This window comes from Mobula hypostoma, chromosome 15 (assembly GCF_963921235.1).
Source record: "Mobula hypostoma chromosome 15, sMobHyp1.1, whole genome shotgun sequence".
In the NCBI taxonomy this organism is placed as follows: domain Eukaryota; kingdom Metazoa; phylum Chordata; class Chondrichthyes; order Myliobatiformes; family Myliobatidae; genus Mobula; species Mobula hypostoma.
The window spans coordinates 1914698-1938505 of NC_086111.1; the positions used below are offsets into that span (position 1 = coordinate 1914698).

At 47.6% G+C, this 23808-nt stretch overlaps 1 protein-coding gene across 1 annotated transcript in view; it reads left to right on the plus strand.

The window, feature by feature from the left end:
* Positions 1 to 23808, plus strand: part of stab1 (stabilin 1) — a 339504-nt gene that overhangs the window by 88808 nt on the left and 226888 nt on the right. The window contains exons 12-17 of the mRNA XM_063067593.1: positions 113 to 244; positions 3721 to 3849; positions 5380 to 5442; positions 12002 to 12115; positions 19788 to 19841; positions 20694 to 20774. Coding sequence (XP_062923663.1) covers positions 113 to 244; positions 3721 to 3849; positions 5380 to 5442; positions 12002 to 12115; positions 19788 to 19841; positions 20694 to 20774 — 573 coding nt within the window. The remainder of the gene's footprint in view (positions 1 to 112; positions 245 to 3720; positions 3850 to 5379; positions 5443 to 12001; positions 12116 to 19787; positions 19842 to 20693; positions 20775 to 23808) is intronic.

Below are 23808 nucleotides of genomic sequence, written 5' to 3' on the forward strand. Positions count from 1 at the left end.
AAAGCCCAAAAATCTGAATATTTACAATATTATATGCTAATGTTACCAGGATTCAAACTTGATATTGTCCTTTCCTATATTTTTGTTTTCTAATTATCGTATTCAAATAAAGATAGAAGAGGGAGACAAGTTTTCATGCAAACAACATATTGTCCCTGGCGTTCTGCTGCTCAAGGACCTAGTGAACACTACGACCTTTGAAACATTGGCTGGTGATACAGTTGAAGTACTCCAGGCAGAAAAGGTAGAATAATTTATTGGTCTCTAATTTTGAATATTTATATGTAGTTTATCACAAGATTAGTTACATGTGTTTTAAAAATGATATACTTTTTATTGGTGGATAACTTGATACTTATTTCTTATCAAGTAAGAAAAAAGGGAGTTTTAGGCTAGAATGATGCCTGACACTATGAGGGAGGAGACAGCAGATTTGACTCTTACTCCTGTCAGCCATTGTTTACAGTATCATTGACTGGTCTAGTGGTCTGTTATTCCCCGAAGAATGGTGATATTAAACCCTGATGGGGACTGATGTACAAATTTATCCTGAAAAAAGTTATATTAAAAGAAAGAGCAAAAAAAGTATCAGATGAAGGTAAACAACAGGAATTCTGCAGATGCTGGAAATTCAAGCAACACACATCAAAGTTGCTGGTGAACAGCAGCAGGCCAGGCAGCATCTCTAGGAAGAGGTACAGTCGACGTTTCAGGCCAAGACCTTCGTCAGGACTAACTGAAGGAAGAGCTAGTAAGAGATTTGAAAGTGGGAGCGGGAGGGGGAGATCCAAAAATGATAGGAGAAGACAGGAGGGGGAGGGATGGAGCCAAGAGCTGGACAGGTGATTGGCAAAGGGGATATGAGAGGATCATGGGACAGGAGGCCCAGGGAGAAGGAAAAGGGGGAGGGGGAACCCAGAGGATGGGCAAGGGGTATAGTGAGAGGGACAGAGGGAGAAAAAGGAGAGAGAGAGAAAGAATGTGTGTATATAAATAAATAATGGATGGATTATGAGGGAGAGGTGGGGCATTAGCAGAAGTTAGAGAAGTCAATGTTCATGCCATCAGGTTGGAGGCTACCCAGACGGAATATAAGGTGTTGTTCCTCCAACCTGAGTGTGGCTTCATCTTTACGGTAGAGGAGGCCATGGATAGACATGTCAGAATGGGAATGGGATGTGGAATTAAAATGTGTGGCCACTGGGAGATCCTGCTTTCTCTGGCGGACAGAGCGTAGATGTTCAGCAAAGCGGTCTCCCAGTCTGCGTCGGGTCTCGCCAATATATAAAAGGCCACATCGGGAGCACCGGACACAGTATATCAGCCCAGCCGACTCACAGGTGAAGTGTTGCCTCACCTGGAAGGACTGTCTGGGGCCCTGAATGGTGGTAAGGGAGGAAGTGTAAGGGCATGTGTAGCACTTGTTCCACTTACAAGCTTCCAGGAGGGAGATCAGTGGGGAGGGATGGGGGGACGAATGGACAAGGGAGTCGCGTAGGGAGTGATCCCTGTGGAAAGCAGAGGGGGGGGAGGGAACGATGTGCTTAGTGGTGGGATCCCGTTGGAGGTGGCGGAAGTTACGGAGAATAATATGTTGGACCCGGAGGCTGGTGGGGTGGTAGGCGAGGACCAGGGGAACCCTATTCCTAGTGGGGTGGTGGGAGGATGGAGTGAGAGCAGATGTGCGTGAAATGGGGGAGATGCGTTTGAGAGCAGAGTTGATGGTGGAGGAAGGGAAGCCCCTTTCTTTAAAAAAGGAGGACATTTCCCACGTCCTGGAATGAAAAGTCTCACCCTGAGAGCAGATGCGGCGGAGACGGAGGAATTGCGAGAAGGGGATGGCATTTTTGCAAGAGACAGGGTGAGAAGAGGAATAGTCCAGATAGCTGTGAGAGTCAGTAGGCTTACCAGAGATAGAGACAGAAAGATCTAGAAAGGGGAGGGAGGTGTCGGAAATGGACCAGGTAAACTTGAGGGCAGGGTGAAAGTTGGAGGCAAAGTTAATAAAGTCAACAAGCTCAGCATGCGTGCAGGAAGCAGCGCCAATGCAGTCGTCGATGTAGCGAAGGAAAAGTGGGGGACAGATACCAGAATAGGCACGGAACATAGATTGTTCCACAAAGCCAACAAAAAGGCAGGCATAGCTAGGACCCATACGGGTGCCCATGGCTACACCTTTAGTTTGGAGGAAGTGGGAGGAGCCAAAGGAGAAATTATTAAGAGTAAGGACTAATTCCGCTAGACGAAGCAGAGTGGTGGTAGACAGGAACTGATTAGGTCTGGAATCCAAAAAGAAGCGGAGAGCTTTGAGACCTTCCTGATGACTGGACATCCATGGTGAAAATAAAGCAGTGGGGGCCAGGGAACTTAAAATCATCGAAATGTTTAAGAGCATGAGAAGTGTCACGAACATAGGTAGGAAGGGATTGAACAAGGGGGGATAAAACCGTGTCGAGGTATGCGGAAACGAGTTCGGTGGGGCAGGAGCAAGCTGAGACAATAGGTCGGCCAGGACAGGCAGGTTTGTGGATCTTGGGTAGGAGGTAGAAACGGGAAGTGCGAGGTGTGGGAACTACAAGGTTGGTAGCAGTGGATGGGAGATCCCCTGAGCGGATAAAGTCGGTGATGGTGTGGGAGACAATGGCCTGGTGCTCCTTACTGGGGTCACGATTGAGCGGTAAATAAGAGGAGGTAGCCACGAGTTGTCGCTGTGCCCCTTTCTAGATATTTCTGTCTCTGTCTCTGGAAACAGCTTATCCACTGATGTCTACTATAAGCCTACTGACTCTCACAGCTATCTGGACTATTCCTCTTCTCACCCTGTCTCTTGCAAAAATGCCATCCCCTTCTCGCAAAATTCTCTGTCTCCGCCGCATCTGCTCTCAGGATGAGGCTTTTCATTCCAGGACGAAGGAGACGTCCTCCTTTTTTAAAGAAAGGGGCTTCCCTTCCTCCGCCATCAACTCTGCTCTCAAACGTATCTCCCCCATTTCACGCACATCTGCTCTCACTCCATCCTCCCGCCACCCCACTAGGAATAGGGTTCCCCTGGTCCTCACCTACCACCCTACCAACCTCCGGGTCCAACATATTATTCTCTGTAACTTCCGCCACCTCAAACGGGATCCAACCACTAAGCACATCTTTCCCTCCGCCCCCCTCTGCTTTCTGCAGGGATCGCTCCCTACGCCACTCCCTTGTCCATTCGTCCCCCCATCCCTCCCCACTGATCTCCCTCCTGGAACTTATCCTTGTAAGCGGAACAAGTGCTACACATGCCCTTACACTTCCTCCCTTACCACCATTCAGGGCCCCAGACAGTCCTTCCAGGTGAGGCGACACTTCACCTGTGAGTCGGCTGGGGTGATATACTGCGTCCGGTGCTCCTGATGTGGTCTCCTATGTATAATTAATTCACTCCAGCAAAATGAACTGCAATTACTTGTATACCTTATGCTAACAGCAGCTTCCAAACGTGCAGAAGGGTAAGTGGAGCACTTCCATAAGAACTTAACCCTTTCAAGTAGCTGGTTCCCCTTTAAGTAGCACATATGGTAATATATCATCAGTCTTCTTCACAAGGACCACAGGAGTTCAAGGAGGTGACTCACAACACCTCAAAGGTAACTCGAGGTCAATAATATTTGCTGGCCTTGACAAGATGAATAATTAGAAAAAAAATAATTTCACAAATGTTTCCTTTTTATTTCTTTGTGTAAGTACTTTCAGCTTCTATTTCAAAACAAAACCTACAACGTACTGAGAGGAGACAAAGTCGCATCAAATGGTGTCATTCACGTCATTGACCAGTTTCTACCCAGAATTTCTGAGAACCTTGGAGATCCACAGGTAGATGTAAATTCAAATAATCACATTGCTTTACATAAACCAGCTCATTTTCATGTACTTGTTGCTTTTTATATATTTTGCTGTGTGGTTAGCACACAAACATGACACTTATTTCTCAACTTGTGTCCAGAGGGAGATTGCCTATTACCCACATGAATTGGGGCCAATTTGTGATCATCTGGGAGATTTTTCATCTGTAGTTCTGAATAATTGTCCATACGCCTCCAGCTTGGTGCCAGGAATATAAATTCTTTCATTGTTTACGAATTAATTTACAAATTTGTGGCTGAAGGCCTTTTCTCCTCTGGGGATGGTAACTACATTATAAATTCAGTTTTGCAGATGTGAGGTATTAGAATAATTTTGTATGCAATGCTGATTACTTAATTTTTCCAAGTACAATCTTAAAAAATTCACAAATAAGTATGCCATTGTTATATATTGCATTATTATGTAGCTGCAAACTAGAATTAGGCTTATTAAAAGTTAATTTCTTGGAGTTGCTATTAAACCAGGACGTGCCCACATCCACAGATTCAGAATGGAGCACGTGATACCCAATCACAATAAAGGTCTGCACAGCAGCAGGAAGTTACGAATAGAATGAGCTGAGGTACACAGCTGTCTAGGGGAGCATGAGTAGTCAATAGTTGGATACAGATTAAATGGTTTAGCGGGGCAATAGTCCAGAATGAGTCCAGGCAAGGATAGAAATCCTTGTAAAGCATGTAAGCAGTATTACAGAATAAATCTTATTCATTTGTGCTGCCAAGATAGTCTATCTCTAACTCCTACCATCTATTATACATGTCAATGTGGGGAAGGAGTGCGTATCACACCTTGTCAGACACTTCCTACTTGCCCTTCCAATATACCTAAGGTGATTCAGTCTGCAAGCTAGTTGGTCAACATTAGTGTCTAGACACCTAGTTCAATATGAACCCAAAGTAATACTATTGTGAACCATCAATGCACAGAAGACTAGGATCCATTAAGAAGAGGTAGGTGATCTTGAGGGGAAAAATTCATATTGTCATAACAAAAATATAGAACAGCGTATCAAAAAATGATTAAATTCCATTTGGGTTATTAAGGTCTTGACATTAGTGTATAATATTAAGAAGTAATAACATGAATTCTTTTGTCAGTATTAGCCGGCAGAAGTACTCGTTATTTTTCTAGACAGGTAAGTTCAAAGATTTTGTTTGAGTTTTATTTTCATTTTATATTAAGTGTATCAAACCCACCCTTAATATATCAAAGAAGGAATTCGACCCTCACAGTTCAGAAACTAAATTTCTTGAACCTTTTTTAAAAGATAACTTTTATAGGCCAGTGGGTAATTTATTATTTCAAGCATCAATTTTTTAAAATATATATGATTTCCAAAACAATCCCCCCACCATCATTTACTTTAGATGTTAATATTTTTTTATCCAATTTTTTTTTCTTTGAGTGCTCTAATTTGGTGTACATTATAAGAATTGTAAGTGAATCTTTCATTTTCCTTTGCATTTATTTTCAAAACAGAAAACTGTTGCTGATATCCTTGCCAATGGACAACTGTTTAGTAGATTTGAAACTATTCTTGAGGTAATCTAAAAAGTACTTTACCTTCTAAAATTTTACACTGTGTGAGTTTCTGTTCAAGTGCACTCAAGTACATTGGCTAGTACGTCTTGCTTTTGTGTTGAATTTTATTGTACTGTCGGTTCGTGTTTCATTTAATGGCATACTTCAGTACCTAGCTATAACAGTAAAGTTGTAAATCTTGACTTCATGTCTGCTCACCACAGTTTTTCTGTGTGACTATGTTAATTCTAGGAATATTTGGACCGTAAAACTGTAAGACATGAGCAGATTTGAGGCCATTAGGCCTATTGAGTCAATTTAATCATGACTGACCCATCTTCCCTTCCCATGCTCCTGCCTTCACTCCATAATCTTTCACACCCTGATTAATCAAGAACCTATCAGCCTCCACCTTAAATACACCCAGTGGCCTGGCCTCCACAGCTGCCTGTGGCACAAATTCCACAGATTCACCTCTCTCCAGCTGAAGAATTTCCTCCTCCTCTCCATTCCAAATGGACATCCCTGGATTCTGAGGCTGTGCCCTCTGGACCTAGACTCCCTCAAAATAGGAAACATCTGCTCTACATACACACTTATCTTGGCCATTCAATAGGATTCAATGAGATCCACCCTCAATCTTCTAAATTTCAGTGAGTACAGGCCCAGAGCCATCAAACATTCCACATATGATAACCCTTTCATTCCCAGAATCATTCTTGTATACCTCCTCTGAACCGTCTCAAATGTGAGCACATTCTTTCTTAGATGAGGGGCCTAAAACGCTCACAGTACTCCAAATTGGGCCTCATTAATGCCTAAAAAGCATTACATCCTTGTTTTTATAATCCAGTCCTCTCAAAATAAATGCCAGCATTGCATTTGGCTTCTTCACCACCAACTTAACCTGCAAGTTAACCTTTAAGGAATCCTGCTCAAGGACTCCCAAGTTCCTTTGCATCTGTGATTCTCCATGTAGAAAATAGTCTGTGCTTTTATTGCTTCTACCAAAGAGCATGACCATACACTTCCCGACACTGCATTCCGTCTGTCACTTCCTTGCCCATTCTCCTAATCTGTCTTCAGTCTTTCTGCAGCCTCCCTGCTTCCTCACCACTACCTGCCCCACCGCCTATCTTCATAATATCTGCAAACTTGGCCACAAAGCCAACAACTCCATCATCTAGATCATTGACAAAACATAAAAAGAAGTGGTCCTAACACCGATCCATGTGGAACACCACTAGTCACCGGCAGCCAACCAGAAATGGTGCCTTTTATTCCCATTCTTTGCCTCTTGCCAGTCAGCCAATCCTCTATTCATGCTAGTTTTTTTCCTGTACTACCATGGGTTCTTAGCTTGTCGAACTGCCTATGTCTGTCACCTTGTCAAAGGCCTTCTGAAAATCCAACTATATATCTATATTGCTTGTTATTTCCTCAAATAATTTCAATAGGTTCGACAGGCAAGATTTTCCATTAAGAAAACAATGCTGACTTTGGCCTTTTTTATTATGTGTCTGTAAGTACCCCAAAACCTCATACTTAACAATCAACTCCAACATCTTCCCAGACACTGTGGTCAGGCTAACTGGTCTATAATTTTCTTTCTTCTGCCTCTCTCCCTTCTTGAGGAGTGGAGTGAAATTTGCAATTTTCCAGTCTTCTGGAACTATTCCAGAATCTAGTGATTCTTGTTCTCCACAATATCTTCAGCTACCTCTTTCGGAACTTTGGGGTGTAGTCCATCTGGTCCAGATGACTTATCTACCTTTAGAAGTTTCAGTTCCCCAAGCATTTTCTCCCTAGTAATTGCAACTGCATTCCCTGCTGCCCCCGATGCACTCAAACCTCCTGCATACTGCTAGTGTCTTCCACTGTGAAGACTAATGCAAAATATTTATTCAGTTCATCTGCCATTTCTTTGTCCCCAATTACTACCTCTCCAGCATAATTTTCCAGCAGTCCAATGTCTACTCTCACCTCTTGTTTACTCTTTATTTATCTGAAAAAATCTTTTGGTATACTCTTTGATGTTATTGGCTAGCTTACCTTCATATTTTATCTTTTCCCTCCTTAGGGCATTTTAGTTACATTCTATTGGTTTCTAAAAGCTTCCCAATGATGTAACTTCCCACTAATTTTTGCTCAATTATATGCCCAGTCTTTTGCTTTTATGTTGTCTTTGATTTCCCATGTCAGCCATGGTTGTGTCATCCTGCCTTTGGAATACTACAGCTTCTTTGGGATGTATCTATTCTGCACCTTCCGAATTGCTCAAAGTAACTTTAGCCATTGCTGTTCTCCCGTCATCTGTGTGAGTGTTCCCTTCCAGTCAATGACAGTGAAAAAGGTATGGGGAACCTGCTTTAGGACTGCTGTTAATATAAAGAGCTGGCCATCAGTCATTCTGTTAGCAACTTTAAAGTTGTTACACCCGCTGACCTCCAGATCTGCTATAGTAAAAGACATTGCCTGCACTCTTTTCTCAACCACCCACTCCCAGGGAGTTGCAGCATGGATTTCTTCACAAGGTGAATACTCCAGTGAAGCAGCAGGTGCATAACCATAGCCTACAAGGCTTGTTCTTTTTGTCTGCCACTGAAGATTTTGACTCCATTGGCCTGAAGGAATTGGAATCTGGAGCAATTTCCTCAAATTCAGCTGGTGATAGATATTTGTCTGTATGTTGGAGATCATGGTCGGAACCAACAAAGCCAAAACCAGTGAAGTCCACATCAGACAAGGTTGTCTCATTTTCTTGGTAGTGTTCTTTTTTCAGTTTTTCTTGACAATACCACACTTTAAATCCACTGAAATTCCCTCATGCAAGGAGCCAATCTGCAGGTCAAATGAGAACTGCTCAACCTATCTTACCTCCACACCAGAACCAAAATCAATTCCAGTTCAGTGGTCAAGCTACAGTACGTAGATGATTGTATTTCTGCGCTGAGCTCTAAGGTGTTTTAAAGTTTTTAACAAACCATACAAGAGGCTGAGCCTTGCATCAACATTCCCAAAACCAAGGTGCCTGTACCGAACTGTCCCCTCTACACAACACTACACTGTCAAAATAAACGTTTATGGCAAGACCCTGGAAAACATGGAGCACTTCTCATATCCCTAGACAACATAGAGCCAGCCCTCAGTAACTATTGATGTCAATGATCAAATTTTCCATCACTTTACCACAGTCCTTTGAAGAAAGGGGTGTTGAAAAGCAAGACTACTGAAAGTGCAAAGTTCCTGTTCTACACATATGTAGCAGTGATCAGTTTGGAAAATAGGATGTCGGAGTAGAATGAAGACGTTTGGCCTCACCAGTCTGTTCCGCCATTTAATCATGGCTGATTTATTTTCCTTCTGAACCTCATTCTTCTGCCTTCTTCCTGTATTCTTTGATACACTTACATATAAGGAACATGTAAACCACCCCTTTAAGTATACCCAATGTCTTGGCCTCCATAGCTTTCTGTGGCAATGAATTCCTTGATTCATTACTCTGCAGCTAAAGAAATTCCTCCTCTTCTCCATTCTAAAGGGATGTCCTTCTATTCTGAGGCTGTGACTGCTGGTCCTAGACTCTCCCATTATTCTGATTCTGAGAAACAATATCTATACATGTACGCAAAGCCTTTCAATATTCAGTAGGCTTCAATGAGATCCCCCTTTCATGCTTCTAAACTTCAGCAATTACAGGTCCAGAGCCATCTAATGACTGCGACTAGCGGGACACTGTCTACACCACCCCGAGCTACCTGCCAGCCTAGTCATCATACGGGAGCCCAAGCATGGAAGGGTGAACCCTGGGAGCCCTCCCAAGACTATGGTCAACACGCTCCTAGAAGACAGCTGCGCGGCTAATGTAGATGAACTCAACACACTGATGAGGGAGAGTGAGAAGTGGAGAGTCTGACATCGTGCCCGATGCCAGCCCCCTAGGCCTGAGTCGACATAGTTGTAGTAGTAGTAGCCATCAAATGCTTCTCATGTGTTAACCCTTTCATTCCTGGGATCATTCTTGTAAATCTCCTCTGGACCTCCAATGTTAATGCACATTTTCTCATATAAGAGGCACTAAACTGCTCAAAGTATTCCAAATGTTATTACTCAGTGCCTTATAAAGCCTCAGCATTACATCTTTGCTCTTATATTCTAGTCCTTTTGAAATGAACGCTAAAATTGCATTTGTTTTCTTTACTACGCAAGTTGGCCTTGAGCAAAGGAGTGGCAGATGAAATACAGTGTAGGGAAGGGTATGGTCATGCACTTTGGTAGAAGGAACAAAGGTATAGACTACTCTCCAGATGGGGAGTAAATCCTGAAACTAGAGGTGCAAGGGGACTTGGGAGTCTGAGAGCAGAATTTTTCTTTTCGTTCATTTGCAAGTTGAATTGGAAAGAAGGAAGGCAAATGCAATATTAGCATTTATTTTGAGGGGACTAAATATAAAAGCAAAGATGTAATGCTGAGGTTTGTAAGGCATTGGTCAACACATGTGGAGTATTGTGAGCAATTATGATCCCCATATCTAAGAAATGATGTGCTGCATTGGAGAGGGTCCAGAAGAGGTTTATGAGAATGATCCCAGGAATTGAAAGGGTTAACATATGATGAACATTTGATGGCACTGTATTTGGTTGAGTTTAGAAGAATATGGGTGGATCTCATTGAAACCTACCGAATATTGAAAGACCCAGATAGAAAGGACGTGGAGAGGGTGTTTCTAATAATGGGAGGGCCTAGGACCAGAGGGCACAGCTTCAGAGTAGGAGGATTTCCCTGTAAAATAGAGATGAGGATGAATTTCTTTTGCCAAAAGATGATGAATCTGTGGAATTCATTGCCTCGGGCAGCTGTGGAGGCCAGATTACTGGGTTTGTTTAAAGCAGAAGATGATGGGTCGAAAAAGCAGGAGACTAGAGTTGAGAAGGAAAGTAAATGATCCATGATTGAATGGTGGAGCAGACTCAGTAGGCCAAACTGCTTAATTCTGTTCCTCTGTCTTATGTTCTTTTCTACAGAGAGGTGCACTGAACAAATTCTTGGTTGGCCCACATTCAGAAAATTGCCAGGGAGACCTGGCAATTGAGGAGGTGAATGCCTGCATTGTAGGGATTCACACAGGGCAAACAATTGCCTTCGCCTGCTTTACTTGCTTCCACGAGCTGAAGAAAAAGTAAATGTGAGCATGGAGAAAAGTGGATTCTTTGTGGGCTTGGAGTTTGGGCAACCTTCATAGTGTAGCAGTGAGTAGGGAACTGTGAGTGTGGCAGAGATCTGAACCCTCAGCCTGGGATGGCACTGAGGCAAGAAATATGGGAGCAATGGTAACCTTCACCTCAACGGCAATTGCAGCTGGGTCGCACAGAAGGTTTAAGATCCCAGTGATGACAAAGAATGTGGTTTGAGAGATTGCCCTTTGAATGGCACCATTTAGGGGTAAAGGGGTTAGTAAATGCTTTTTGTTCTGTGAGTAAATAAGAATTGTTATTTTTCAGGCCTGTGAAGTAGAAAATCTCATTAGAAATGAACTTTGTGTGTAGAGCTATAGTGAAGTCATTTGCGTGAGTTTTACATCAGTTGAAAGGAGCTGGAGTATTTGAAGATCCCCCACAAAAGGAGGAGGATTTCCATAGGGTACTGAGCAAGCTGATACGTGTGCACAAAATTGCTCTACTCTGGTCAACCCAATTTTTAACAGCACAGCACGATTTTGTTTTAAGTTGTGTAAATGTATCTTTAAACCCATGTGTTTTACATTTGGTTGTTGGCTGAAATGATTTTATCACTCTGACCCCTCTTCCAGCCTCTGCTGTATGGAAAACAGTTCCTGAAAAATATGCACTTTGGCTCCAAAGTGACAAGATCTGTAATAGCTGGCACTTGAAAACAAGTTTTGCAGCAGCTAATATATGGAACATAAGCAAAATAGTGGCTCAAGTGACTTGCTTAAATCCTGGTAAAAATGCATTTTCCAAAACTCCATAGCGCCAGTTGGAAAAAGCCACTTTCTATCATTAGTGGTCCCACTATTCGAACAGTTTCTAGTGATGTTATATTTTTTTTTAAATTCCTTTGGAATTCTGTACTGGAAGTTATCTGACAAAGCTAGTTTAGATGAGAAAGAATCAATATTTACCTAAAATAGTGCAATTGGCAATATGACAATGCTACCTCAATAAAATCAAAGCAGAAATGCTGAAAATGCTTAGCAGGATAGCCAGCTGAAAGTTTCCAGAATTTTGTATTGATTTTAATTTTCAACATCTGTAATTTTCTTTTATTCTCAATAAAATCAACATTAGCACTGATTAATATTGCTCAATTTTAATGTTAAAAGTATACACTAAAGATGATATAAAATCATATTTTGGAAGGTTTTAAATGTCAGATCTATTCTTAGACTAGGGTACGTCTAGGCAATTAAACAAAATGTTCTGCTTTCGTGATTACTCCCATAACTTACTTTAAAATGTCCTAAGATAAACGTATTTCATAGTTTTTATTTTATGATTCTGCTGAATCCCCACCGAACACTGCTAAGAGATTGTAAGAATGCTATTATTTAATCTTGTAGAATTGCGATCTCCCTCTTATACTGGATGGTCCTGGACCTTACACAGTCTTTGTTCCAAGTAACGAGGCAGTGGACAAGCTAAGAGATGGAACTTTATTCTATATGTTTGGTGAGGTAAGTAAATAATTAAATAGTTTTAAGAATCATACTTGATAATTGTCAGAATTGTAAATTTACTAAGGTCATACTTTTTCTTTTCTGTAAACCAATCCACTAGACATTTTTCCTTAAGTAATAGAGTTAAATATGCAGTTTAATAGTGGGTGTACTAGCATACTGCTCAGCCTCTGAGATTTGGTTCAAGCGAATCCAATGGAACTGAATATCCAGAATACTCTTCGGGTAAGATGGTGGCACGCTTGTACGCACAACTTCTATGCAGCCAACTAGAAGTGTTTTTGTCTCTGTCAAAAACATTTTTTATGATCTTAAGACCCTGCTAGACATTAAGAATTTAAAGTACTGCAGGTCTACCCCTCAGCGAGTTCCTCATTGGCGGGGAAACCGAAGGAGCTGGACCTAGTTTTGCAGTATGCTACAGAGAGGTGTCGTAGTCAGTGGGTGATGGCAGTGTGCAGTCTAACAGTGAATGATGTCTTAGTCGCTTTTCTTGTGATTGTTGGACATTGGTAATATAGAATGCTGCAAGGCTGGGGGACTGAGTGGTCTGGGCCGTAGCGAGGATTAGGCCTCCAGCTGCAGTGTCACCTGTTTGCAGCCATCCAGCAGAGAGGCACCGAGTCCGTGCCGGCCCTGGTGTGGTGTGGTGTGATATGGTGTCCATGCCGGCCCTGGTGTGGTGCAGAGTCCATGCCGGCCCTGGTGTGGTGTGGAGCGGAGTCCATGCTGGCCCTGGTGTGGTGTGGTGTGGTGCAGAGTCCATGCCGGCCCTGGTGTGGTGTGGTGCGGAGTCCATGCCGGCCCTGGTGTGGTGTGGTGTGATGTGATGTGGTGTCCATGCTGGCCCTGGTGTGGTGTGGTGTGGTGTGATGTGGTGTCCATGCTGGCCCTGGTGTGGTGTGGTGCGGAGTCCATGCCAGCTCTGGTGTGGTGTGGTGCGGAGTCCATGCCGGCCCTGGTGTGGTGTGGTGTGGTGTGATGTGGTGTCCATGCTGGCCCTGGTGTGGTGTGGTGCGGAGTCCATGCCGGCCCTGGTGTGGTGTGGTGTGGTGTGATGTGGTGTCCATGCTGGCCCTGGTGTGGTGTGGTGCGGAGTCCATGCCGGCCCTGGTGTGGGTGCGGAGTCCATGCTGGCCCTGGTGTGGTGCGGAGTCCATGCCGGCCCTGGTGTGGTGCGGAGTCCATGCCGGCCCTGGTGTGGTGCGGAGTCCATGCCGGCCCTGGTATGGTGTGGTGTGGTGCGGAGTCCATGCCGGCCCTGGTGTGGTGTGGTGCGGAGTCCATGCTGGCCCTGGTGTGGTGTGGTGCGGAGTCCATGCCGGCCCTGGTGTGGTGTGGTGTGGTGCGGAGTCCATGCCGGCCCTGGTGTGGTGTGGTGTGGTGCGGAGTCCATGCCGGCCCTGGTGTGGTGTGGTGTGGTGCGGAGTCCATGCTGGCCCTGGTGTGGTGTGGTGCGGAGTCCATGCCGGCCCTGGTGTGGTGTGGTGTGGTGCGGAGTCCATGCTGGCCCTGGTGTGGTGTGGTGCGGAGACCATGCTGGCCCTGGTGTGGTGTGGTGTGGTGCGGAGTCCATGCCGGCCCTGGTGTGGTGTGGTGTGGTGCGGAGTCCATGCCAGCCCTGGTGTGGTGTGGTGCGGAGTCCATGCTGGCCCTAGTGTGGTGTGGTGCGGAGTCCATGCCGGCCCTGGTGTGGTGTGGTGTGGTGCGGAGTCCATGCCGGCCCTGGTGTGGTGTGGTGTGGTGCGGAGTCCATGCCGGCCCTGGTGTGGTGTGGTGCGGAGTCCATGCCGGCCCTGGTGTGGTGTGGTGTGGTGCGGAGTCCATGCCGGCCCTGGTGTGGTGTGGTGTGGTGCGGAGTCCATGCCGGCCCTGGTGTGGTGTGGTGTGGTGCGGAGTCCATGTCGGCCCTGGTGTGGTGTGGTGCGGAGACCATGCTGGCCCTGGTGTGGTGTGGTGTGGTGCGGAGTCCATGCCGGCCCTGGTGTGGTGTGGTGTGGTGCGGAGTCCATGCTGGCCCTTGTTGTGGTGCGGTGTAGTGCGGAGTCCATGCCGGCCCTGGTGTGGTGTGGTGTGGTGCGGAGTCCATGCTGGCCCTGGTGTGGTGTGGTGCGGAGTCCATGCCGGCCCTGGTGTGGTGTGGTGTGGTGCGGAGTCCATGCCGGCCCTGGTGTGGTGTGGTGTGGTGCGGAGTCCATGCCGGCCCTGGTGTGGTGTGGTGCGGAGTCCATGCCGGCCCTGGTGTGGTGTGGTGTGGTGCGGAGTCCATGCCGGCCCTGGTGTGGTGTGGTGTGGTGCGGAGTCCATGCCGGCCTTGGTGTGGTGTGGTGTGGTGCAGAGTCCATGCCGGCCCTGGTGTGGTGCGGTGTGGTGCGGAGTCCATGCCGGCCCTGGTGTGGTGTGGTGTGGTGTGGTGCGGAGTCCATGCCGGCCCTGGTGTGGTGCGGAGTCCATGCTGACCCTGGTGTGGTGTGGTGTGGTGTGGTGCGGAGTCCATGCCGGCCCTGGTGTGGTGTGGTGTGGTGCGGAGTCCATGCCGGCCCTGGTGTGGTGTGGTGTGGTGCGGAGTCCATGCCGGCCCTGGTGTGGTGTGGTGTGGTGCGGAGTCCATGCCGGCCCTGGTGTGGTGTGGTGTGGTGCGGAGTCCATGCCGGCCCTGGTGTGGTGTGGTGTGGTGCGGAATCCATGCCGGCCCTGGTGTGGTGTGGTGTGGTGCGGAGTCCATGCTGGCCCTGGTGTGGTGTGGTGTGGTGTGATGTGGTGTCCATGCCGGCCCTGGTGTGGTGTGGTGTGGTGTGGTGCGGAGTCCATGCCGGCCCTGGTGTGGTGTGGTGTGATGTGGTGTCCATGCTGGCCCTGGTGTGGTGTGGTGTGGTGCGGAGTCCATGCTGGCCCTGGTGTGGTGTGGTGCGGAGTCCATGCCGGCCCTGGTGTGGTGCGGAGTCCATGCTGGCCCTGGTGTGGTATGGTGTGGTGTGGTGCGGAGTCCATGCCGGCCCTGGTGTGGTGTGGTGTGGTGCGGAGTCCATGCTGGCCCTGGTGTAGTGTGGTGTGGTGCGGAGTCCATGCCGGCCCTGCTGTGGTGTGGTGTGGTGCGGAGTCCATGCCGGCCCTGCTGCGGTGTGGTGTGGTGCGGAGTCCGTGCCGGCCCTGGTGTGGTGTGGTGTGGTGCGGTGTGGTGCGGAGTCCATGCCGGCCCTGGTGTGGTGTGGTGTGGTGCGGAGTCCATGCCGGCCCTGGTGTGGTGTGGTGTGGTGCAGAGTCCATGCCGGCCCTGGTGTGGTGTGGTGTGGTGTGATGTGGTGTCCATGCCGGCCCTGGTGTGGTGTGGTGTGGTGTGGTGTGGTGCGGAGTCCATGCCGGCCCTGGTGTGGTGTGGTGCGGAGTCCATGCCGGCCCTGGTGTGGTGTGGTGCGGAGTCCATGCTGGCCCTGGTGTGGTGTGGTGCGGAGTCCATGCCGGCCCTGGTGTGGTGCGGAGTCCATGCCGGCCCTGGTGTGGTGTGGTGCGGAGTCCATGCCGGCCCTGGTGTGGTGTGGTGTGGTGCGGAGTCCATGCCGGCCCTGGTGTGGTGTGGTGTGGTGCGGAGTCCATGCCGGCCCTGGTGTGGTGTGGTGTGGTGCGGAGTCCATGTCGGCCCTGGTGTGGTGTGGTGCGGAGACCATGCTGGCCCTGGTGTGGTGTGGTGTGGTGCGGAGTCCATGCCGGCCCTGGTGTGGTGTGGTGTGGTGCGGAGTCCATGCTGGCCCTTGTGTGGTGTGGTGTGGTGCGGTGTAGTGCGGAGTCCATGCCGGCCCTGGTGTGGTGTGGTGTGGTGCGGAGTCCATGCTGGCCCTGGTGTGGTGTGGTGCGGAGTCCATGCCGGCCCTGGTGTGGTGTGGTGTGGTGCGGAGTCCATGCCGGCCCTGGTGTGGTGTGGTGTGGTGCGGAGTCCATGCCGGCCCTGGTGTGGTGTGGTGCGGAGTCCATGCCGGCCCTGGTGTGGTGTGGTGTGGTGCGGAGTCCATGCCGGCCCTGGTGTGGTGTGGTGTGGTGCGGAGTCCATGCCGGCCTTGGTGTGGTGTGGTGTGGTGCAGAGTCCATGCCGGCCCTGGTGTGGTGCGGTGTGGTGCGGAGTCCATGCCGGCCCTGGTGTGGTGTGGTGTGGTGTGGTGCGGAGTCCATGCCGGCCCTGGTGTGGTGCGGAGTCCATGCTGACCCTGGTGTGGTGTGGTGTGGTGTGGTGCGGAGTCCATGCCGGCCCTGGTGTGGTGTGGTGTGGTGCGGAGTCCATGCCGGCCCTGGTGTGGTGTGGTGTGGTGCGGAGTCCATGCCGGCCCTGGTGTGGTGTGGTGTGGTGCGGAGTCCATGCCGGCCCTGGTGTGGTGTGGTGTGGTGCGGAGTCCATGCCGGCCCTGGTGTGGTGTGGTGTGGTGCGGAATCCATGCCGGCCCTGGTGTGGTGTGGTGTGGTGCGGAGTCCATGCTGGCCCTGGTGTGGTGTGGTGTGGTGTGATGTGGTGTCCATGCCGGCCCTGGTGTGGTGTGGTGTGGTGTGGTGCGGAGTCCATGCCGGCCCTGGTGTGGTGTGGTGTGATGTGGTGTCCATGCTGGCCCTGGTGTGGTGTGGTGTGGTGCGGAGTCCATGCTGGCCCTGGTGTGGTGTGGTGCGGAGTCCATGCCGGCCCTGGTGTGGTGCGGAGTCCATGCTGGCCCTGGTGTGGTATGGTGTGGTGTGGTGCGGAGTCCATGCCGGCCCTGGTGTGGTGTGGTGTGGTGCGGAGTCCATGCTGGCCCTGGTGTAGTGTGGTGTGGTGCGGAGTCCATGCCGGCCCTGCTGTGGTGTGGTGTGGTGCGGAGTCCATGCCGGCCCTGCTGCGGTGTGGTGTGGTGCGGAGTCCGTGCCGGCCCTGGTGTGGTGTGGTGTGGTGCGGTGTGGTGCGGAGTCCATGCCGGCCCTGGTGTGGTGTGGTGTGGTGCGGAGTCCATGCCGGCCCTGGTGTGGTGTGGTGTGGTGCAGAGTCCATGCCGGCCCTGGTGTGGTGTGGTGTGGTGTGATGTGGTGTCCATGCCGGCCCTGGTGTGGTGTGGTGTGGTGTGGTGTGGTGCGGAGTCCATGCCGGCCCTGGTGTGGTGTGGTGCGGAGTCCATGCCGGCCCTGGTGTGGTGTGGTGCGGAGTCCATGCTGGCCCTGGTGTGGTGTGGTGCGGAGTCCATGCCGGCCCTGGTGTGGTGCGGAGTCCATGCCGGCCCTGGTGTGGTGTGGTGCGGAGTCCATGCTGGCCCTGGTGTGGTGTGGTGCGGAGTCCATGCCGGCCCTAGTGTGGTGCAGAGTCCATGCTGGCCCTGGTGTGGTGTGGTGTGGTGCGGAGTCCATGCCAGCCCTAGTGTGGTGTGGAGTGGTGTGGTGTCCATGCTGGCCCTGGTGTGGTGTGGTGTGGTGCGGAGTCCATGCCGGCCCTGGTGTGGTGTGGTGCGGAGTCCATGCCGGTCCTGGTGCTGCCCTCTATTGTTTGCTCAGTAGAAGACAAGCTGTGTGTGTTTGCAGACTGCTGACTGCTGCAACATTCATGGACTCAGGGAGCTGACTAAATATATTTTGTCTGACTTGTATTACTGCTGTCTTATATGTGCCTCGTGTTGTGTATGACTGTGTATGGCTGTTTTGCTCCTTGGCCTCAGAGTAATGCTGTTTTGTTTGGCTGTATTCATGTATGGATGAATGACAGTTAACCTTGAACTTGTGAAGTAGAGAATAGCACACAGCCAGCCCATTACGGCATATTTAGCGCTGGTGACCAATGTTAGATATTTAGTGAAATAACTATTTTTCCAACAGAAAGGAGTGAATTTTCCAGCAGCTCATTAGAGAATTGAAGTCTAGCATATTTATTTTTTCCCTTCCTCTCTGATTATGTTGATACTTCCCAGACACCGATCAACCTTTATTTATCCTGAATTTATAATGGCATTTATTTTGAAAATAGGTGTAAAAGCCAATTAAACAATCATTAAGTGTTTTCACTCTAAATTATGTACAAATGTTTTACCTACTGGTTCCTAGCTATAGCATTAATTCTGTGCAGATTGTTGAGGCTGTCAGGCAGAGCTGACACAACCACCATACAGCTGAACACATGGTTGCCATGGAAGTGAGGAGAAACACTGGGGAAGGGTGCATCTGGTGTTCATCATTGTGATCAGGCAATCCCTACACGATGTTGCATTCCACCGGGTCCCAGTCCACTGTGAACTGCCGGCTGGTAAAAAGGTGGTGATTACTGTGCACTGGATCACAAGTGATTTTTTTTTCTTTTTAAGGCTGCAATCAGCAAAGAAGCTTTGGTGAAAAAGGCAGAAAGTTATGATATCATTAGGTGCACAGCTGGCAACAGGCAAACTTAAGTCTTGCTCAGGGAACTTGTGCAAAGAAGCATCTCTGCAGCTTTTGTGCTGTCTGCTAATTGACCCAGAAATGAACACTCACACAGTCTAATATATGCAGAAAGGCTTTAGTGCATAAATTATACATTAAAGAGTGGCACAAAAGGGTCTCATTTTTTTAGGCAGTCATGCCTCCAATATGTCCCACTTCCCAGTGAGCCTAGCTAAAAAATGAAATTGGCTTTGTGAGGAATAGTGAGGGAAATCTTGATTAGGAATTACCAATTTATGGACCAGTATAGTTTCATGAATCCACTAAACCAATTTGTAGTTTTAAACTGTTAATCGACGTGTGACCGCTTATAAAACTTTGTTCTTTTCTCCAAAGGAAGAATCTAAAATCATATAATTGGGTAATGCACAGAACTTCTTTTAGGTTTGGAGTTACTGTGGAAATGAGCCCTTTTCAGGACAGGACTTGCACACTATTTGTTTTCAATATAACAGCCATGTGAATTATAGCTGGTTTTCATTTGGAATCGCTCTGATCAAGTTGATGAGGAGCTTTATAATCCTTAGAAAGTGAAGGAAGATAGGAGGTGCCGATAAAGATGTACAAGGTGATAAGGGGCATAAATTAAATGAGATTTTTCTCCAGGGCAGAAATGACTAAAATGAAGGGACATTTCTGGAGAAAGTATAGTGGTGTGCCAAAGTTAACTTTTATACAGAGTGGTAAGTGCATGGAATGGTAGAGGCCGATACATTAGGGGCATTTAAATCACCTAAATAGGCACATGTATAACAGAAAAACGGAGGGCTATGAAGGAGGGAAGAGTTGGATTGACCTTGGAGAAGGTTAAAAGGTGAGCATGACATCGAAGGTTGAGGGGCCTGTACTGTACTGTAATGTCCTATGTTCTAACGCTGGACAAATTTGCATGCTTGCCATTTTCATATTTGTGAATTAGATCTGCATTGTTTGAACTTCAAAATGGTTGTAAAAATGAACAAAGACTCCCACCCCCTCACACACACTTGAAAGCTGTTCTTGTTTCTATGGTTGAGAATAAAGTGCATTAGGCTAAGAGTACAAAACTGATTTCTTTGGATTGAAAACTGTCCAAAAAAAGGAAGCGAGGATCAATATTAATCATTGCAAATTAAAGTAGGATATAAAAATTCATTTGTTTTTGTAACTAAAAAAAGAACTAAATAAATAGTCTGTTGAGTTATCAATTAATTACTGAACTTCCCAACTCATCAGGGCTTCCGTGTTAACTGTATTTTTGTTTTCTTAAAATAAGGGTCGGCCAAAACTTCAAGAGCTAGTGAAGCATCATATCTTTGCATCAGGCAATGTAAGTAAATTCTAAATATTTTGAAAGAAATATTAAAAGAGAAAGTTGAGCAGTTGAATATTGGGGCCTTGTTGCTGTTCAAATGGAAGTTTCATCTGACCTTTGAATTTTTCTCTCATATGGAGAAAGTTTGTTACACCTTGCTGACCTGCCAGAATGGAATGCAGTTGTAGTCCAGAAGTAGACGCAGGTAGCCAACAGGGAACACTCTTGCAGGTTGATAACAATGCTGCCTAAGGAGCACTGACAACTGTCACAACAGCTGCAGTTTAACATGAACAACAGACAAGCTGGCGAAGAAGGTCACTATAATTAAGATTGAAAGAATGATTTAAGCAATGGAAAGGTTTGGTAGCTCTGGGCCTGTACTTGCTGGAGTTTAGAAAAATGAGGAGGGATGTCACAGAAATCCAGAGACAGAGTGGATGTGGAGAGGATGCTTCCTATAGTGGTTGAGTCTGGGACCAGAGGGCACAGCCTCAGAATGGAGGGACATCCCTTTAGAACAGAGATGAGGAGGAATTTCTTTAGCCAGAGGGTGGTAAATCTGTGGAATTCATTGCCACAGACAGCTATGGAGGCCCAGTCAGTGAGTATACTTAAAGTGGAGGTTGATAGGTTAGACAGGGTGTCAGTGGAATAGGATTAAGGCAGGAGAATAGAGTTGAGAGAGAAATGGATTGTCCGTGATGGAATATTGGAGCAGACTTGATGGGCCCAGTGGCTTAATTCTGCTCCTATGTCTTAGGGTCTTTTGGTAAATAACCTCGACTGTTGCTCACAGAATTATGATCTCAATACATTGTACTAGTTTCTCAAGGAATTTCCATAACTTGTCATTTAAATTTCTAGTTGGCAGTGGATAGATTGTCAACCATGTCTCGAATCTTGACAAAAGCCAACCAGATAATATCCATCAATGTGACCGCCAATGTAAGTACAATATATGAACAGCGATGTACCCATTGATTCAGTCAAAACAAGGTAAGTTGGAAGATGCTGGTTTTGAATTGTACGATGCAGTAGTCGAAAGTCCCACCTGATATATCACCAACATGGATACTTTTCCTTTTTTGCCTTCACTTCAATTACAGAACGAGTTTGTGTGAATCTGTTTGTAGTATCTTTCAAAGACACGTAAAGATACTAAATGGATGCAAATATTTTCTCCTGTCACCTTGTGTGTAAGGCCGTCAATGTCTGAGTACATTGGCCAAGTTTGAGCTGCACAGCAATGCAGCCTGCAGAACTGCCTCACAGTTCAATCCTGACCCCAGGTGCTGTCTTTGTGGAGTTAGTGCCCCACCCCTGTGATTGCATGGGTTACAACAAGGTGCTCCCATTCACTGCCACATGCCTGCTGGTAGGTCATTTGGCAATAATACACCCCCAGTTAAAATTGAAGTGTAGGTGAGAGTTAAAATTTGGAGGAAACTGATGGGAACAGGAGGAAAATAAAATGTGATTAATATGGTGTTAGGGAAATTGGGTGTATGACTTGGTGGCCCAAAGAATCTCTCTCCATGTTACTCTAAGTAAGGATAGTGAAAAGCATTTTAGTTATAAATTAAGACTGCAATCAAAAATGGCCTTATTACAAAATATCTTGTACAAATTTAATTCATGAACAGAAAAAGATGGTGTGTGTGGCCTCCGTCGGTCGTGGTTGACCATGGGTACTGCGCCTCTGGTAGTCACCGGTTTGTTGAGCAGCGTTGACTGTGGATATTGAGGCTGATCCTGGAACGGCAGACTCTGTCACAGTTGCTGCATGTGTAGGGCGTCGTGGAATTGTTGTCCGCTGTCCACTGTGCTCTCCATTTAGCTCTCCGCTCCTCAAACTGACTCAGGATCACTCTTTCACCTTGCTCTAGGTGTTACCGAAGAGTATCTTGCCATTTGTTGCGGTCATCTGCTGTATCCTCCCTGCTTTCATGTGTGGCTTCCATGTCGCACTTGCAGAGGTCCTTGAAGCGAAGCTGGGGTCTACCAACATTCCTCTTGCCTGTTGCTAGTTCTCTGTAGAGGATATCCTTTGGCAGTCTACCACCCTTCATACGACGGATGTGGCCCAGCCAGTGCGGTCAGCGTTGTCTCAAAAGCGTGAACATTGAGGGAAGTCCAGCGTGGGAGAAGATCTCAGAGTTTGGGACTTTGTCTCTCCAGGTGATGCCGAGGATGCGGCGAAGGCTGCGCAGGTGAAGACTATTGAGTTTCTTCTCTGCTTGGAGTAGATGGTCCAAGTCTCACTACCATACCGGAGGGTGCTGATAACGCATGCATTGTACACAGCAGTCTTGGTCTTTGTAGCGAGTTTTAGATTCTCCCAGACCCACGAGGAGAGTCGAGCAAGGAGCGATGCTGCTTCGCCGATACGCCTATTGATTTCAGCATCGAGAGAGAGAGTGTCGCTAATGGTCTACCCCAAGTATGTGAACTCATGGACCACTTCTAGATCGTAATTGTCGATGGTAATGACTGGTGTCTCCACTACGTTCTGGGCAAGAACATTTGTTTTCTTTAGGCTGATGGTAAGCCTGAAGTCCTTGCATGCCTTAGAGAAGCAGTCCATGAGAGTTTGTAGTTGCTGCTTGGTGTGCAAGGTTATAGCAGCGTCATCGGCAAAGAACATGTCCCGTATTAAGATCCTTCGCATCTTTGTTCTTGCTCTCAGGCGCGCAGTGTTGAACAGCTGCCCACCAGACCTGTAGATGCCTTCTGTTGACATCCAAAACGCGTGCTTCAATAGCAGAGAGAAGAAGATGCTGAATAATGTTGGAGCCAACACGCATCCTTGTTTAACTCCACTACGAATAGCGAAAGGTTCTGATGAGCTGCCATCGTACTGAACAGTAGCCTTCATGTCGTCATGGAATAGCTTAATGATACTTTGGAGTTTCGGGGGACAGCCAATCTTGAGGAGAATTTGAAAGAGCCCATCCCTGCTGACAAGGTTGAATGCCTTGGTCAAGTCGATGAAAGTGACATACAGGGGCTTCTGTTGTTCCCTGCACTTCTCCTGGAGTTGACGGAGTGAGAAAATCATGTTGAGAATTGACCTCCTTGAGCAAAAACCACATCGGGACTCGGGATAGACCTGTTCTGCCAGAGTCTGTAGATGTGCCAGAGTTACAGGAGCAAAGACTTTGCCGACTCAGGAGGGAGATACCCCTGTAGTTGTTGCAGTCGCTCCTATCACTTGTTCTTGTACAAAGTGACGATTTTGGAGTCGCGCATATCCTGTGGTACGGCTCCTTCTTTCCAGCCTGACGGAGAACCTCATGTAAAGGTTGGAGGAGTGAGCTCTTGCAGTGTTTGATCAGGTCTGGAGGAATCCCATCATTGCCAGGAGCTTTCCCTAGGGCCAAACTGTCAATTGCCTTGCTGAGGTCCTCAATGGTTGGTTCAAAGTCGAGTTCATCCATGACTGGTAGACAATCGATGGCATCAATGGCTGAGCTAACAACCACATTTTCCCTCGAGTAGAACTCGGAGTAGTGTTCTACCCAGCGTTCCGACTGCTTGCTTTTATCGGTGATTATTTCACCAGTGGATGACTTCAGCGGTGCTGTCTTGCTCTGTGATGGGCCAAGGGCCTTCTTGATACCATCATACATTGATCTGATGTTGCCTGTCACAGCTGCTGTCTGAATGTCCTCACTGAACTGGAGCCAGTACTCATTTGCGCACTGCCTTGCAGTCTGTTGCACTATGCTTCCAGCAGCTCGAGGTGCCTGGAGGGTTTGGTCAGATGGTGAGCGCTTGTAGTCTGTGAGAGCTGCACGTCTGGCTTCGATGACAGGAGTCATGATGTTGGACTTTGCCTCAAACCAGTCACTGCTCTTTGTGGTCTTTCTTCCAAAGATGGAGAGTGCTGATTCGTGGATGGGGTTGCGAAGGTATGACCATTGTTCTGTTGCACTATCTCCTTGTGAGGAGGTAGTCATAGCAGCCTGTACTGACTTAG